General features: G+C 40.7%; 1 protein-coding gene across 1 annotated transcript in view; it reads right to left on the bottom strand.

Moving 5' to 3' along the window:
* Positions 1-17767, bottom strand: part of musk (muscle, skeletal, receptor tyrosine kinase) — a 49883-nt gene extending 32116 nt beyond the window's left edge. Inside the window, exons 1-6 of the mRNA XM_050052441.1 lie at positions 17551-17767; positions 6326-6452; positions 6090-6241; positions 5796-5923; positions 5471-5612; positions 5192-5316 (exon numbers count right to left, since the gene is read on the bottom strand). Coding sequence (XP_049908398.1) covers positions 5192-5316; positions 5471-5612; positions 5796-5923; positions 6090-6241; positions 6326-6452; positions 17551-17623 — 747 coding nt within the window. The 5' untranslated portion in view covers positions 17624-17767. The remainder of the gene's footprint in view (positions 1-5191; positions 5317-5470; positions 5613-5795; positions 5924-6089; positions 6242-6325; positions 6453-17550) is intronic.
* Positions 17768-18874: the final 1107 nt, after the last annotated feature.

The raw sequence follows: 18874 nt of genomic DNA, 5'->3' as shown, positions 1-18874 counted from the left end.
ATATACATATTAAAAATATTCAATTAAATGGATCATTTCTTATTTTCTTTGATATTTTTGTCATACGGGTATGCAATGATGATTGCTGGGTAACATGTATGTTGATGTTGCCTAATGTCAAGTCTCTATTTGATCATGACATCATGACAATACAACGACCTTACGCCACTGTGTTGGCAGTAAGTCACGTGGTTGGTTTGGGTTAGGGAAAGATTGTGGTTGAAAGACTAACAAATGACTAAGAACTCACATGACTAACGACTGACTAACTCACATGACAAAATAACTCAGCGCCAACTTCTAGTTGCACACAGGACACAAACACCAGGATGGGTTTTCACTGTGTGTCTCCTACAGATGCTAAACAGTGCCCCCGGTGTCACTATAATGACCCCAGGGACACGAGTGGTGTATTTTGATGCACCGTGAGGTTGCACTGTTACTTTAGCTCCAGTTTGAAAAATCTGGCTCTTTAGCTGTTAATTTCTTATTAATATTTATACTGCCTGATTAGTGTAGCTTATAAAATAGAATTCACTGTATTGCCTTAAAAGATCAAAATTGTGCCTTTTTCAATGAACACCATTGTGACTAAAACATGTATAATCTCGTCTGTGATAAGATTTCTCTCGAACTACACAGACAGTACTGTAAATTATCAAGCTTAAGACGTGTTGTAAATAATTCCATGGCGGTACAAAAGTATATCTGAAAGCAGACTGTCCTCTGTTAGCAGTTAGCATCGATGTCTCAGGATGGTTAGCCTGTGAGTCTGGTTATATTCAGATGACAGACTCAGTGACAGAGCTGAGCTTTACCTTTTCAGATCAAGCACAGTAACAGTCTATTTAATCCCACTCCTAACCAGATGGTGGCAATAATGCAAAATAGGGTTGTAAACAGATTATGAAAATAGGAAAATTTGTCCTCCAAAAATTTCTCCATAAAAGATTGAATGTGTAAAGTGCTGATACACTGATTATTACAGTCTCACTGGTGTTGAGCCGATAATATGAAATGCATATAGTACACTATGTGTGTGGCATTAATATAACCACTTGTGATCATTTAAAAGATTTAAAAATTCCCCGGTATTCACACTGGGCAGATGCAGCCAGATAAAATGTCTTTGTTGTTTTTAGTGTCTCTATTACCGCACAACTCCCACATATATCATTTATATATATATGAGGGAGTCTGCAGAGTGTGTGTGTGTAGCGCGAGGTGCGACGTGTCTATATTTGAAGTTGTGTCTGACACCGCCTGTTTTTAGGCCGAGCTCGATCCAGCAGCCCCGCTGAAATTAATGACCTCAACGAGCTGCCAGAAAAGCAGCTCACACAGTAATTTTAATCAGCGCACACACACCCACGTATTATTTACAAGCATTATGGGCCTGTAATCACATTGTAGCTCGCACCCAAGACTAGTAAATACCCAGACATTATGTGGTGTATGTCTGCCCGCAATGGCACGTGTAAAAAAACGTCTGCTGCCTGGCTGAAAAAAACGTCCTGTTTAACATTCTTTAGGTGGCAAAGTATGTGATTTTATGTTTATGATTTTTTTAAAGCCTTTAAATCGTGTATGTTTTATTGGGTTTACAGAGGTGGGGTGGGAAATCGTGACTGTTACACCAACCAAAAACAAGAGCAGTGATTTTATAAGAAAAGAAGGTGCAAGTGCATGACAAAATTTACAAGATTTTAATTTTAGCACAGCAACTAAAATCTCAATAGAGCATTGTTTCTGTCTCAGTCTGTTATGTAAACTTTCTATGGGAACAACAGTCGACAGGAAGTGGAGAATTCGCTCTCATGGTGTGTTACTTGAGTTACATACTTGCAGTTTTGAGTGGAATGAAGAAAAAATATTGTTTGTTCTTGGCATGAGTTACGAATAATGACTTCTCCTGCTGTCCTGAAAAGCATTGCATGTGGTTACAACTGCAAGGGGGATTAAAACCAAACCAAAGACATACATGTTTAACTGCACTCCATATTTATGGAAAGCCCTACCTAGTACTTATTTAATTTGGCTTTTGATTTATGTCATTCTTACTATCTTACTCACTTTTGTTTTTTGCTGTTGGGTAAAAATATAAATTTTTTTAAAGAAATTCTCCTGTTTTAATTATTTTTACTGTCTTTTCATTGTCTAATTTTATTGTCTATTTTCCCTTGCTTTAAAGTGTTGCATTCTTATTTTTATTGCAAAGCACTTTGCGCTACATCTCTTGTATGAAAAGTGCTCATAAACAACATTTATTATTATAATTATTATGTTAAAACATAATTGCTAAATTATTTGACTAAGGGCACAACACAGGTGTGATGGCTGCGTCCTGAGAAAAACAAAGTTTTTGGAAAGCAGCAACATGCATCGTGTGTCATGTGATGAGAAACAGCCAATCACAGCTGACAGATATCTTAACTTTCTTCCATAATATCAGTCTGACATAAATATGGAAAACAAGTTGCTTATTTTACTGCAGGTGAACCCAGAACATGGACAACATTTTGGGCTTAATCCCAAGTGGCAACCTCTGAGGCTGAAAAATGAAGCCAATGCCCAAGTGCCAAAAACTGCAGTTCATCAAATGGCCACTTGAGGCTGGCTCCTAAACAGAGTAAATCACCATAGACTCCCATGTCAAAATGCCCAACTTTAAACATGTTTACAGCCTGGTACAAAAACGATTTTAGTCTCTATAGCTAATTTCAACATTCATGACAACTGTACAGGGGGTGAATTTTTAAGAACTCAAACATTTACATATTTTTTTTAAGGCCCAACGTCACGCATATTTAAGGGTGGGGTTGCTTGAGAGACAGACCTTCTATAAAGCGTTGCCACAGTCTACAAGTCTGATCCACCTGTCGCTCCCTCATAGCTCCAACCTCTCATCCAAACATGGTCACTTCTGGCCCCAAAAACACAAGATGGCAACAGCCGAAAATGTCGAACTCAAGGCTACAAGATGGAAGTCCCCAGACCAATGGGTGATGTCAAAGGGCTACGTCCATTTATTATACAGTCTTTGACTACTACATACTTAAAAAGCAACACCGGGATGGAGAACAGATCAAACTCGGGATACCTGGGGTCTTATTCATAAACATTGCGTATGCACAAAATGAGGCCTGAAACAGGCATACGCCACTTCCCGCACAACAGTTGTTAAGTATAAAGACAGACTTGATTGGAGAAACTTTGACCCATGCTTATGAACTTTTTGGAGACGAGATTGGCGACACAGATGGTGAGGTGAAAGTCTGATTGTAGAAATTGACAAGGTTTTTTTTGGGCACACAACATTTTTGGGCTTTTTTCCATAAGTACAAGTTTAGTATGGATCCTAAGCATTGTTTTATAAGTGAGACCCTTGGTAGGTAGGCTATGATACACTGCTGGTTATGATCGCTTAGCAACTTCAGATGCAACCTGCCTCCACGCCATAGAAAGTTGGCACAGAGTAGGCACAAGTTATCAAGGCAGTTAAAAACGCTGCATGTCCTGGCCCCTAGAGCACATCATAACAAATGAATACTTGGCACTCTGGGTCAAAAAAATGTGTTTAAGTGCTGTTGCTTTTTCAAAATAACCATTTGCAGGAACCATTACATCTCCTACAGTTGTCTGTCTTTTTACGATCTCAATAAACACCAGCCCTCTGTAACAGCTATATATTCCAGGGAGACCACCTTATATGGCTGGGCTGTCGGACCATCTCGCCAGATTCTCACACATCTACATAAACCATTCAACACCTAAAGAACATTGCTCACTCCCTTAAAAGAGGTATCCAATTAAAGCTGATAACACTGTGAATGGCGGGGTAAATGGACGGGAATCTCTTCAATCCTCTGTCAACGTAATGAGAATTCCTATGCTGTTTATATCGCTGATCCCATGGCCAATGCTGGAGTGTGTATGTGTGTGTGTGTGTGGAGGAGGGAGAGACATGCAGGGAGACAGAGGGAGCGAGGGATGAGTGGATGAAGTGGATCATTTCTTGTATGTTTACATTTCAGTATAGTGTGTGTACACGGAGATCAGTTTAATCGCCTTTTTTCGGGTCTGCGCAAGGTTTGGGGCAGGGAAGATTTCTGATTGGATAGGGAGCGGGGCGGATGTTACGTGTTTACGTTTAATGGAAGAAAACACTAGTCCTCGCTCCGGATAACAAGATGCTTGACGACGCCGTTCTTAGTGCCTTTTTACAAGATGCTTGACGACGCCGTTCTTAGTGCCTTTTTCGGGTTTGTTTTGCTTATTTTCTTGAAGCAACAGTACGACAACAACCTTGTTCTGCTAATGCTTCTTCTGTTGAGGAGGAAAAGGGAGGTAGAAGGTCGAAGAAGGGAGATAGAAGACCGTGCTTTGGCGAATGGAAACCGTTGAGTGCAACGAGTCCGACTGCTCTATCTCAGCCCGTTGCTATGCGCGCTATATACGTCATCGCGGCAGAAGGGCAAGGAAACGAGCATGCGCAGAAAGACCGGAATGAACGTAAAGAGGAATGAGCGTTTACATGCACACAAAGTTCTTTCAAATGATAAATGGAATAAACCACCCCCTTTAATCGGATTTAATTTTCAATCGGAATGACCATTTTTAATCAGAATGGCCTTTCATTCCGAATGAAAGTGGAATTAAACTGTCCATGTAAACGTACTGAGTGTTACTTGTAGGTTCCACATCTATGTGACGATGAGGGTTTCTCATATAAAACTTTATCTGAGTATTCCATCAGACTGCAACACATGTTGGCTTTCCTGGTTATTGTCACAGCATTCCCATTATGTGAGGCTCTACAGCTGACAATGTGTCACAATGTCAGCTACGTGATGAAATTCCTCCGATGCTGGCTGTGCGGACTAACGTTAGAGCCAAACTTGAGTCACTGTGAAAGAGGCAACAATATTCCTAGTCATATCACAAGCATTTCTGAGAGACCGAGGGGACCGGGGATGGACATGGGTGGATAGAGCTTCAACAAATTAAGTGGAACGCTTTGGTGTCCTGTTAAATGTGGTTGAGATGCCTTTTGATTCTAATAGGAATGCATTTATAGCGATACAACAAATTCAACAGGAAAAAAAGTAAAGGACTATTTAGATCCAATATTTGTCAAACCCCAAACTCTTGCCCCCACACACACAAACACACTCTGCACCCAAACACTTACAGTATTTCCATTCTCCAGCCAGGTGATTGTGGGGATCGGATTTCCTGTGGCGTTACACTCCAGGGAAATCTGGCTCCCGTATGCTACTCTCTTCTCTTTAGGAACCCGCAGGATTCGTGCCGGAGCTTAACGCACACACGAATGACACACAGTGCAGACACATGAACTCACATATGCAACCAAACAATTATATTCCACTGGTTTAGATTACAGGTTTTTAAAGTACGTATGTACATTATGTACCAACCACTGAAAGGGAAACCACTTTAAAATACATACCCTGTACCTCTATGGTGACAGGCTTTGAAAAGGCCAAACCAAAGCTATTCCTGGCCACACAGCGATACTGTCCTGCATCTTCCTTCTGTATGTTGTGGATCTTCAATGCACCATAGTCAAGAATAGTGACGCGGTCACTGATCTGGGAGAGAAGAGACGATTTGTCAGACATATTCCACATCTCTTCCTTGTTTCAGAAAAAATAGGACACTAGAAACCAAGCCAAATAAGAAGGCATTCCACCTTCAACTTTTCGTGTAGCTGGAAAACATCCACAAACTTCCTGTTATGTGTGAGTGTGTTGAAGAAATATGATAGTGCATACCTTGATGAGTTCGTCATCTTTGAGCCAGGTGACTTCCGGTTTGGGGTTGCCGAGGGTAACACAGGGCAACACTGCTTTAGATTCCACCAGAAGGGTTACATTAGTCGGATGGCGTTTGATCTGCGGCTCTGATGGAGAGACAGACAAGAGAGACAAGATTAGCCTTTTGTCTCAATGCTGCTGTGAGTGTGTCATTCATCATGGATTTATACCATCTGAAAATTCTTTAAAACACATGGGGTCGAGATCAAGATTGATTCTCCAGCCACAGGATTTGGGAGAAAGCAGACGTACTCATCTTTAGCTGCAGTGCCCCACAGCTTTTGGCTGCCTCTCCGATGCCATTACTGGCGAGGCAGCAGTACTCTCCATTGTCTGACTCTCTTACGTGAGGGATGGTTAGCATTTGTCCCTGCTCCCTGGTTATGTACCGGGGGTCGTAGTACCTTGTGGGACAAAAGGGAACTGTGGTAAGATTTGAGATTAGTCGCTGAATGCTGTAGTTGAAAGAGTTTGAGGTGTAAACTTACATTATTGGGTGGTTATTCTTGGTCCAGGTGATCTCAGCGGGGGGACGGGACTCAACCTCACAGATGAAGGTTGCATTGTGATCCAGCAGTATATCCACTGTCTCTAATAAGGTGATGATACGAGGAGCTGGACATACAAGGACAAAGACGAAGACTTTCATTAGAAAACAATAAATCCATTTGAGTATTTGGAAAAAAAGGACATGGAATACACTTTACCCAGACCATTTTCTAAGTAACTCTACGGTCAGACCACAGAACATTGATACTTGACTTTTTGGTTTTCTGTAAACTACAGTACACAGTCATCACACTTGGCTACATGTGCCGTAGAGCTGAATCACAGCTGCATCTTTTCAGCCAAAGTATTTAACATTCTTGGCATTCCTGTTTAAGATTGAGTCATCGGATTCAGTCAGAAAGTTTCCTGCAACGGCTGTTGACTAATGGGACCAGATCAGAGGTTTTGAGGTTTGTTACAGCGTTGACCTAAGTAGAGAAGAAGAGGGGTGACCTCGAGGGGAAGAGAAGTGTTTAATAGGTAAATTACATGTCAAGCATTTGGGAATTTCCAGCTTTATATAAGGAGAAAGAAGAGGATTACAGAGAAGAGTGACAGATGAGGAATGACTTCAAGTTGAACTCTGAAGTTTTTAAGTTTGTTATAGCTTTATTTTTGTATTCCAGGGGAAGTTGAAACAAGGACAACATTTTAATTTTTGGTTGAAGGATAGGCTCCATCCCCAGCGTGCACACTGCTCTCCACTATCTCGTTTCCACAGATGGTCTTTGTTAAAATAAAAATGGGTAAATTACCAGTTCTGTGTACACTGAGCATGCAAGTTATTGGAACCACTTGTTCTTTTCCGTGATATAAACCAGGTGAAGATCAAAATTTATTTCATCCATGTAGTTTTCTTCAATCACAAAAGGGAGTTGTAGGCAAAAGGATTATTTTTAGACATGCGATACAAGGGTAAAAGGTAAAGCAACTAAATATTAGGTGGTCTGACATTTATATATTTTTTGCTCTACATGAAGATATTGAGGAGGAGAAAATGAGAGGGGGAGTAAAATCAAAGAAAGGACATGTTCAAAGGGGAAAGGGATGGAAGTGGATAGTGCTAGCGTGGGGGTAAGGCAGCCACTGTTTATATGTGGATTTAGATCAGAGACATCAGAGTTGCTTTAAACTTTGTATGAACTAAAGAGAGGAAGAAGGAAAATAGAAAACAGGGGAGAGAAGAAGGAAAGATCAGAGGAGGGGAAAGGAATGAGGCAGAAAGTGAAGAAGAAAAAGAAAGGAGAGTAAAGGAAAGGATCAGGGTTAAGAGATATTATGCATGTTTGGCTCTTGTGAAATAAAGATTTCACAATAACATAGCTGGATAAAACACCCACGTCCCCACCCCCACCCTTGGGTCACTGCTGCTGTTTGACCCGTGGACGGGTGGTAGAAATAAAACTACTATAAATCAAACTGAGCCCCTGTCACACGGTTAAACTTGGTTTTAAACATTGAAATACGATTTTAGTCAAGGTCAAGTAAGATGAAATATCTCACCAGTAGCTTGGTTAAGTCATTTTCTATGCAGTCTAAAATCATATTTTTAGCTTTGCAAGCAGCATGAATCTAAGGATGGCACCTATGTTCTGTCAGTCAGTCGGTCACTTCACTGAAATATCTTAACAAGTATTGGATGGATTGCAGTGCAGTTTTGTACAGACATTGGTGGTCCTCAGAGGATGAATCCCAATTATGTTTGTTATCCCCTGATTTTTCCTCTAGTGCTAAAACAGCGCTAGACATTTTTGTGTGAAATGTCTCAACAACTATTGGATGGATTGCAATTAAATTTTGTACAGACATTTGTGCTCCCCAGAGGATGAATCCCAATGACTTTGGTGATCTCCTGACTGTAGTGCCACCAGCAGGTTGACATTTTGGGCTTTTAATGAAATGTACTGAGAACTTTTAGGTGGATTGTTATAAAATTTGGTAGATGGTGTGCCTGGTCCCCAGAGGATGAACTCCAATGATGTGTGATCCCCTGACTTTTCCTCTGGCACTAAAACAAGCTTCACATTTGTTGGGCTTTTGTATGAAATGTCTTAACAACTATTGGATGGATTGCGATTAAATTTTGTACAGACATTTGTGCTCCTCAGAGGATGAATCCCAATGATGTTTGTGATCCCCTGACTTTTCCTCTGGCACTAAACACCGTTCAAATTCCTAGGTTTTTGTTTTGTGTGAAATGTCTCAATAACTATTGGATGGATTGCAATGAAATTTTGTACAGACATCTGTGGTCCCCAGAGGATGAATCCCAGTTATGTTTGTTATCCCCTGATTTTTCCTCTAGCACTAAAACAAGCTTCACATTTGTTGGGCTTTTGTATGAAATGTCTTAACAACTATTGGATGGATTGCAATCAAACTTTGTAAAGACATTCGTAGTCTCCGAAGAATGAATTCCAATGACTTTTGTTATCCCCTGACTTTTCCTCTAGTGACAAAACAAGGTTAACATTTGCAGGGTTTTTGTATGAAATGTCTCAACAAATATTGTATGGATTGCGAATAAATTTTGTACAGACATTCGTAGTCTCCAAAGAATGAATCCCAATGATGTTTGTGATCCCCTGAATTTTCCTCTAGTGCTAAAACAAGGTTCACATTTGTAGGGTTTTTGTGTGAAATGTCTCAACAAATATTGAATGGATTGCGATTAAATTTTGTACAGACATTTGTGGTCCTCAGAGAATGAGCTCCAGTGATGTTTGTTATCCCCTGACTTTTCCTCTAGCGCTAAAACAAGGTTCACATTTGTAAGGATGTTTTTTGTAAAATGTTTTAGCAACTATTGGATGGATTGCAATGAAAATTTGAACAGACATCTGTGGTCCCCAGAGGATGAATCCAAATTACATTTTTGATCCCCTGACTTTCTTCTGGCGCTAAAATGAGGTTCACATTTGTAGGTTTTTTGTGAAATATCTCAACAACTGTTAGATGGATTGTAATTACATTTTGAATAGATATTTGGGGTCCTCAGAGGATGAATCCCAATGACTTAAGTGATCTCCTGACTGTAGTGCCACCAGCAGGTTGCCATTTTTGGCTTTTAATAAAATATATTGAGAACTATTAGGTAGTTTGTTATGAAATTTAGTAGAAATGCATGGTTTCCAGAGGATAAATCCCAGTGTCTTTGGCGATCCCCTCACTTTTTCTCTTGCACTACCACTAGGTTTACATTTATAGTTTTTTGTGTGATATGTCTGAAAAACTATTGTATGGATGGCAATTTTGTACAGACATTTATGGTCCCCAGAGGATGAATCATAATGACTTTGGTGATCTCCTGACTTCAGTGCCACCAGCAGATTGGCATTTTTGGCTTTTAGTAAAATGTATTGACTATCAGGTGGATTGTTATAAAATTTGGTAGAAATGCATGGTTTCCAGAGGATGAATCCCAATGTCTTTGGTGATCTCCTGATTTTGATGACCACGAAGTTTACATTTGTAGGTTGTTGTTTTTTTGTGAGATATCTCAGCAACTATTGGATGGATTGCAATAACATTTTAAACAGATATTTGTGGTCCCAAGAAGATGAATCTTGGTGATCCCTTGACTTCAATGGAACAAGCAGGTTCACATTTTGGGCTTTTAGTGCATTGTCTTATGAACTACCAGATGGATTTCTATGAAATATAGTAGCTATGCATGGTTTCTAGAGGATGAATCCCAGTGACTTTGGTGATCCCCTGACCTTTCTTCTAGTGCCACTAAAAGGTTCACATATGAGGATATGTTGTAAAATGTCTCAACAACTATTGGATGGATTTCCATTTATGTCATCCTCAGGATAAATTCTTATAACTTTGATGATTCTTTAAATGTTCATCATCAGCAAAACAACAATAAAATTCCCATTAGCCTCAGCTGTACTTTGTTTTAATGCTAATTAGCTACTTGGCATACAAACATGCTAAACTAAAATTAAATTGGCCTGTTTTTGATTGGGTTTGTTGTAGAATGTGTCATTTCCCTCACACCATGTTACTTTTACTGTTGCCAATATTATGTCTGAACAGATGGACAACATCTGAAGGGTGAAGGTCTCATTGTGGCTCATGTTTAGCCACATGACTCATTATTTAGAGCAAACGAGAGCCTCACCAGATTTGACCTTTTGAGAGGTTCTTGTTATGAAATGCTGTTTGGACACCAGCAGTGATACAGTGTTGTTCAGGCCCTCAGAGGAGGCCAGTTAGAGTGGTCACATCTGGCCTCTACTGTATGGATTGCAGAAGCCTACTTGATCCAAACCAAATGCCTCTCATTATCACTTGCTTTCCTAGGTTTTACTTTATGTGTGTGTCCATTAGAACTGTTTAAAACTGTTGCTAGTTTTCTTAATGTACATGAAGGTCTGAAAATGAATGTCCTTGTAAAATTCTCAAATATTATCTGGCCAGTCTCACCACAAAAGCAGCCATATATGTTGACTGTGCAAGCAGCTTATTTGAAAACAAACTTAAGTTTAATGTATGGCAGTGGCCTCTAGTGGCCATAGTGAGTATTACAGAAGCAGGGGAGAAAGTGAGGTAGGGTAGTAGTACAAAGCGACAAAGTCTGTGTGATGCTGTATACAGATGAAGGAAGTATTTGTAGGCTGGACGGGAGGGGAGGTGGATGGCTCAAACAAGGAAATGACTTTCACTCAGTACACCGATATTTACGACCTAAATTAACGTAACTTTGTCAAATAACTATGTAGCATAGTATGCTGGCATGTGTATGATAATGAGGTATTTCACACTTTCGGTGATGGACTTTGCATGTCCAAATATGACTCACAAGGTACCCTGGGTGCGTTGGTTGGTGACGTCCTGGGACACTGTGCCAAGTTCTGCATCTTACATGCATTGTGTTTTTCAGAATACACTTCCGTTTTCAGAGGAAATGTAGCGTTTGAATCTATCCATCCATTTTCGTAACAGCTTATCCTCTTAAAGGGTGCATACAGTCCTTTTTAAAATAAATGCACTATGTTGGTACAACGCCACGAATTGACGTCTTTTTTTCCTTTAACAACAAACGCATATGGTTACGGTTGGCCAACACATGCACATGGTTGGGTTTAGAAAAGAAGAGCAAGGATGGGCTTTACAGTCTTACGGGAGGCAAACATTGGCCTTCCTGGTGAAAGTCGGTGGTTGTTGGATCCATTCACCACCCCTCCCACCCAACCTACCTGCCCTTCCACTGCCGTATTCCACTGCTTCGTATTTCTTTTAATGCGCATTTCCCAATGATTCAAATCACTTTTGGATGGAAACATAGCTAGTGTGTACTAGCTCTGTCAGTTTTACTCCTGTAACTGTCTTTCATGACAGTGGTTCTCAACCTTTTTCATCTCAAGGAACTCTAAATTGATAAACAGACCACAGACCCCCATTTCATAAGATTTTGGTTGTTAGACCCTGTCTCACTCCGAAGTTGTCGAAATCCAGCCCTTGAGCAGTGACTTCTGGTGTCAGACAGCAATGAAAATAGCTGTCCTTTAATGTCGGCATGATGTGTGGCCAGTTGCTGTTATAGTTCGGCGGCATCAGGGAGAAACGCGACGGGACGAGAACGAAAGTTAAGGCACCGAAAGTCCAAGAAGGGTTTGGGGTAGGCGTGGTGGATCTCATTTCAGAAGATTATAAAGCCAAACCTTGTTTGTTTTTTTCAAGCCCAACCACGCGCGTTTTTTTGATGGAAAAAATGTCAATTCGCCGTGTTGCACCAATGTAGTGTGTATATTTTGTATTTTGTATTTTGTTTTTTGTATTTTGAAGGGTACCAGGGTCCCTTGCATGTCGTATCTGGACGTGGAAAGTCCATGACCAAATGTTAATATGTGACGAGGTAGGAGTGAGAATGTGTTGGACTAGATTTCTGTAGTTGTCAACTACAGTTGAGGAGATAACCATTGAGGAAATGAGCCCCATGATCAGAATAGTTACTCTTAAGACTCTTACTCACACAGGGCTCACAAAATGTTAAAAATAAACAACTTTTGTAACCCCTTGTAACTCCCTCAAGGACCGCCGGTGGTCCCTGAACCCCTAGTTGAGAACCACTCCTCTACAACATATGCCATTTATTTCTTTGTTTGTTGATGCCCTCCTCTGCAGTGACCGTTAATAAATCTCTCCCACTCAACTTTTAATTGCATGTTTTCTGTCTTTCATATCTTCCAGTATTCATTAAGTCTCTGTCAACCTTTTCTTTCCCATAATAGGGACCTTCTTTAGAGCCTGTAACTTGTAACATCCTCTGGTTCCTTTTGTGTTTGCTTTGATTTGCAGTTTATCCTCTAGCTTTTTTCCATACTTGAATCAAATTGTAAACAGCATTCTCTCTGATTCTATCATGCAGACCAGATACATGTTGTCTTTGCTGTTGTTGTTGTTTTTTTACTTGATTCTTTCATTGTGGTCGAACAAGAACAAACACAAGATAGCATTGTTCTCGTGGCATGTCAGGGGATCAGATGTCTGCAGGGGAGTCAGCTATTGTTTGTAGTGGTCCAGCTCACACAGACACTCTCTTTAACCTATCATGCTGCGTTCAAATGCACAAGTGGTCTTCAGTCCTCTTGGTTAAGCAGATTTTACAGTAATACCGGCTCTCAGCAAAGTGGACTAATTAAGTCGGTAATTATAAAAGACGTCAACATGTTAATTCTACATGGTTACATGTTGCAGTAACCGAGGTGTAATTTTGGCTTATGCTGTCACCAGTTCATCTTTAAATTCAAAGCTTGAAACTTGAAAGCTGTCTCAGACCACTGTGACTCGACAAAGCCTTCAAAACAGAAATAATTCTTTTAGGGGACACATTAATGACGATCACCATCCTTTGTATTTGTTTGTTCACACTCATTTCAAATGGCAGCTAATGAAAGCAAGCTTGGCCCCACACAACACATGAAAGCGAATCCTTTTGTGTTATCCATCTCAGCTTTGCGCAACTGACCCACGCCTCAAAAACCACAGCAAAGAGGCAGTAATAATAAGAATAAGAACATAATAATGCAGTTTTACAACACTTCACTCCAGAGTTGCAGCACCAGCTTGTAAAAATGTGCTTAATAAAATCACAGATGATTACACTCGCTCTCATTTGGTCACTCAGTCTAACAAATCTTAAAAAGTAACTTTAGTGCATTTAAAGAAAGATGAAATGGGAAACTGCTAGCACGGTTCAGTCCAAAGTTAAATACTACTTCTGACTCATTAAAGCAGGTGTAGACAGTTTAATTTCGGCGTCATTGGGCAGAAATCCCATAAAAACCTTTGAGCACATTGTAATTCAAGTGGTCTGAGAGAACTCAAGACTTCTGCACATCCGCTTGGCTCTGTTTTCAGGCTTTAGAAAATCTAGCCTGTGATGGGACACTTAATGCCAGGGTCAGCCCTATGTTCCCACAGCCCAGTGGTCCCACATTTCTAAGATTTTTCTTAAAATTAGGCCCTATGTTCCCACATTTCTAGGACATTTTAAAAATTAGGTCTTGTGTTCCTACATTCCCCTTCAATTTAAGCCCTATCCTCGCACAAGGGTTAGGGTTAGGGTAAAAGCGCAGTGCTCTAAAGAGAGCACTCCGGGGGGCACGGGCTCTCGGGGGCTATATATATCCATAAGATACTTAAAATAATTTTTTGTTTAAAACCAAATAGGTCCTTAAAAGCCCTGTTAAAATTTTATAAAATGCAAAGGGCCACAGGGCAGTTTGGCAGTGGGAAGGAGGTTTTAAACAAAGTCCTCCAGCTTCCCAGGGTCTCCAAATTTACATCTTGGGGTTGCTGTCAATAAAAAGGAGCAAGATAAAATTTATATGAAATAAATGAAAATAAGTGCTGGGGTTGGATTAAGAAAACCGACATAAAAGAAGAAAGGTTAATAAGTGCTTTTAAAATATATAAATAAATAAATACATGCAAAAGTGCTGAATAACAAGTCAATAAAAAACATGGAACAATAAATCCAATTAAAAAAATCCGGAAAGGGAAATAACAAAAGTTCATAAAAATCATAAAATATAAATAAGTGATTTTAAAACATGCAATTCTTTAATGTCGAGTGACGTATAGTGTAAAATTCCAACCCCCAATCTAAAACTTGCTCTGGTTTATAAATAAAAATAGCTCACCCCAGATTTTTCAAGAAAGTTTATTAAAACAATAAAGGTTAGTGGGGACTCCGGCTGCGGGCAAAAAGCTGGTATAATGTAACAGATAAAATGAATGAGTTAATAATAAAAAACATAAATAAATAGAATAATTAAGAAAATAAATAACTGAATATAGTAAATAAATAATACATTGTAAATTCAAATGCAGCTTCCTCCAACAAAGCGTCAATAAGTGCTATATAAAAAAATGATCATAATAACTTAAAATACACACTAAAATTCATAGAAAGGTGAAATATAAAGAATATATATTGTAAAATATAGTAAGAGGGTTAGGGGTTAGGGTTTGGGGGTTAGGGGGATAATAGGTTGGGTGTAATTGGCTACCAAATTGGGAGAAAGGGGGATAAAATCTGATACAAATTTCTGAAAAAGGAAATGAGGGAACATATAGTTGTGGGAAAATAGGGCTGTGGGAACATAGAGCTGTAGGAACACAGGGCTGTGGGAACATAGGGCTGTAGGAACACAGGGCTGTGGGAACACAGGGCTGTGGGAACACAGGGCTGTGGGAACATAGGGCTGTAGGAACACAGGGCTGTAAGAACATAGGGCTGTAGGAACACAGGGCTGTGGGAACATAGGGCTGTGGGAACACAGGGCTGTGGGAACACAGGGCTGTAGGAACACAGGGCTGTGGGAACATAGGGCTGTAGGAACACAGGGCTGTGGGAACACAGGGCTGTGGGAACACAGGGCTGTTGGAACATAGGGCTGTGGGAACATAGGCACACTCCCCTTATGCCAGGTTCACACTACATGACATTTTGGTCTGTTCCGACAGTCACTATGTCAGATGCCAATGAGGCGATTCTGGAGTCATAAAATTGTGCCGAGATTTGGCCAACAGACATTGACGACCACAGGTTGGCCCACGACCAACCATCCGTGGTCATCTCTCACGACATGTGTGATGTCACTGGGTTATTCTTATACTATTTTCATAATCATTACTATTATTTCAGTCATGGGACTTTTATTAACGGATGCAGGCGGATGCAGCTTTGACATAATGACAGGTAACGGGTTGGTTCTGGTATAGAGATGTATGGGTATCGGCAGGTGTGGGTTTTCCAAAATGGACCCATGCTCACTGTAGCTTTCACAAATAACTCGTTTGTATCACCAGTACATTACATGAAATTTAAAACATTGACTTTTTAGGTTTTTGGGGAAGTTTCACTCTTTCACACTTAATACAACACACAGTTTTGAGTAATGTTATTACACTTTGATTATGTATTTCATTTTGTATGGCAAAAGTGGTGGCACAGTGGTGCAGTGGTTAGCATTGTGGTTAGCAAGAGGATTCCTGGTTCGATCATGGGGTGGGGGAGCCCTTCTCAGGGGAACTCGCATCCTTTCCCACTGTCAGCGTGGGTTTTCTCCAGGTACTCCGGCTTCCTCCCACAGTCCAAAGACATGCAGGTTAATTGGTGACTCTAAATTGTCCATAGTGAATGTGAGTGTGAATGGTTGTCTGTCTCTATGTGTCAGCCCTGTGACAGTCTGGTGACCTGTCCAGGGTGTACCCCACCTTTCCCCCAATGTCAGCTGGGATAGGCTCAAGGCCGCTACCCTGAACAAGAAGCAGTTATGGGGAAAAAAAGTGGTGCTCTACAAACAATATCAATGGATCTGACGATATATTTTTCTTATGTGCAAAACATCACCAGTAGTGTTTTAGGTAGAGTTGGTAAATGGATCTGAACTTGTATAGCACCGACCACTCAAAACGCTTTTTACACTACTACTCGCACTCGCCCATTCATACGCACATTCACACACTGATAGCCAAGCCACCATACAAGGTGCCACCTGATACTCAGTTTTTAACACACTCACACACCAATGGAACAGCCACCAGGAGCAAATTTTGGTTCCGCATCTTGCCCAAGGGTATTTCGACATGCGGGCTGGAGGACCTGGGGATCGAACACAGCCGCCCCAGAAGGTGGACGGTAAATCATTTTTCTCACTCCTCCATACAAGTTATCGCTGACAGGATGCCCCGAGTGATTTGGACCAACAAGAAAGATGCCATTCACATTCATGTCGGCCTTCTAATCACTGACATATTATGCAAAGCGCCGGTCGTCCGCCAAGCCCAACCCTGCACCATGGCAACCAAACCCAGCTCTGATATCTACCCTGGCAGAATGTGACAGCATCTACACCACCTGTTTCCCTGAGCCGATCTGCAACATGTACCCTTACATCTGTACTTATAAAACATGTATTGTATGTCGAAGGTCTGCTCTGCAAGCCCGTGCATGTGACTGTGAAATTGTGCCAGCATTTGATACGGTACCCATCTCACATGTCCTGAGGCCACGGCCGGACTTGCTGCATGCAGGCAACAGTCTTTAGCAGCCCACGAGATGTCCATCTATCGTTATTTATGACAACTTTACCAATTCGCTGCTTTTTCTTTTGATAGAAGAAAAGCTAATTACAGCCTCAGAGTTTCACGTATCAAAATAATACAGGAATAGATGTGACATGGTGCCAGGTTCTGCTCCCAGTACAGCTGTGGTGGAGGTGAATCGGTTCCTAACCACCTTTACAACAGCCCGCAGAGAGGATATACCAGGGTGTAGGAAGGATATAGATTTAGTCACATTTACACTATGTAGGCCTATAAACACCTTCTCCTTTTCCCTGCAGCATGGGGTGAAAAACAGGTGATCTCAGGGCTACATATGTGGGGAAACACCGCCTGCTTTCACTGTAGAAAAAAACACTTTATAGAAACGCCAGAATAAAGGATGCTCTTTTGTGATCATCATTATTAGTGAACAAATTGAAAGAACAAAACCGCTCATATGATTTAAATAAGACATACAGAATCCACATTGTTTTATGTGTGCAATACCTGAATGTGTTTGAGACTCTTTGGACAACTTATCCTTAAAAAAGACACTTTTAAAACCCCTCTAAGGACAAGCATATAGAATCTTACGTACCTCTCTGTATCCCGTAACTTAGGGTGACAGGAACCAGCAGAAGGAGGATCTTAAAGACTGAAACGGTTTCCATGATCCGACTTGACAAAGCTTTCAGACAGGTACACAGAATGAGCAGGTAGTTAGATTCCCATCGCAGGTAAGGAGACGTTCTCACTCTGTTTCTTCACTGTGTGCGTCTGCGTGTGTCCTGGCCAGGGGACAGCCATGAGCTCTCTGCTCGACAAGAACCAGCTCAGTCACTGTGTGTTTGTGTATGTGTGTGTGTATGTCTGCGTGATGGACAGCAGCAGCTGCTAGCTGTCCTCATGTACAGTCACTCAGGTTTTGTAGCTTTGCTCAAAGCTCTCAGGCTCCAGTGCTGGTGAGTTATCATCCACGGTAATCAACAACAGTGTGAGTGTAGTGTTTATTCGTGGAAACACACGTTCGAGGTTCTGCTTTTTAGTGTCAGTTGGAATAAGTCACGTTTATGTCAGTAAATCAGCAACAGAAATGGAAATCACAAGACGGGAAACATGATAATATATAACACGATGCAATTCCACTTTTTAGTAACGTGTTGTACGTTTTTTATTGTCACATACGCCCAGTTCTGTTCGTATCCGATCTACGCCATGTTGCAGCATGCAGAACTTTACCCTCTATACAGTAGGACACACAGGGGACATTAAAGCTGCAGGGAATAGTCACATCATCACCCAGAGGATACCAGATAGGAGAACTTTCTATTTCCATAGATTGCAGTTTGAGTGTCAGGATTCTGTGCATAAAAAGTCACAATACTCTATAGCTTCTTGTATCATTAGCATACAGTCTAATATGCAGATATAAACAACATTAACACTATAAGTAAACCATGTTCCCCATACTGCAGTGTACACATTATACATTTTCACAAACAAACACTACACACAGGCATATTCCAGCTCGCTACTTAACATGTATTTACTTTTACATTTTGACACACACACACACACACACACACACACACACATATACTCACACACACACACACACATGCAGAGTCCTTTGTCCACCTGTCGCCTGCCAGCCTGTATGTCCTGTTTTATTTTAGGAAAGGAATGGCATTTCAGTTCATTTGCTCCGTATCCATTCTGCTGTGGATGGAGTCAACTATTGTACTCGCTCAGCGGGCGCAGTTACACATTGTTCTTACGGATAAAAATGTAGTCTAGGTGGTTGTAAACACTGTGAACTAGCGTTGTCATGATGCTGTAATCTGTAACTTTGATACAATAGTATTATAGTAGTATTATAATTCCACAAAATTTGTTTCAGTTGTTATTACCTGACACGCTTA

Source organism: Epinephelus moara, chromosome 9 (assembly GCF_006386435.1).
Source record: "Epinephelus moara isolate mb chromosome 9, YSFRI_EMoa_1.0, whole genome shotgun sequence".
Lineage (NCBI taxonomy): Eukaryota > Metazoa > Chordata > Actinopteri > Perciformes > Serranidae > Epinephelus > Epinephelus moara.
This window is presented reverse-complemented; position numbering and strand designations above follow the sequence as displayed.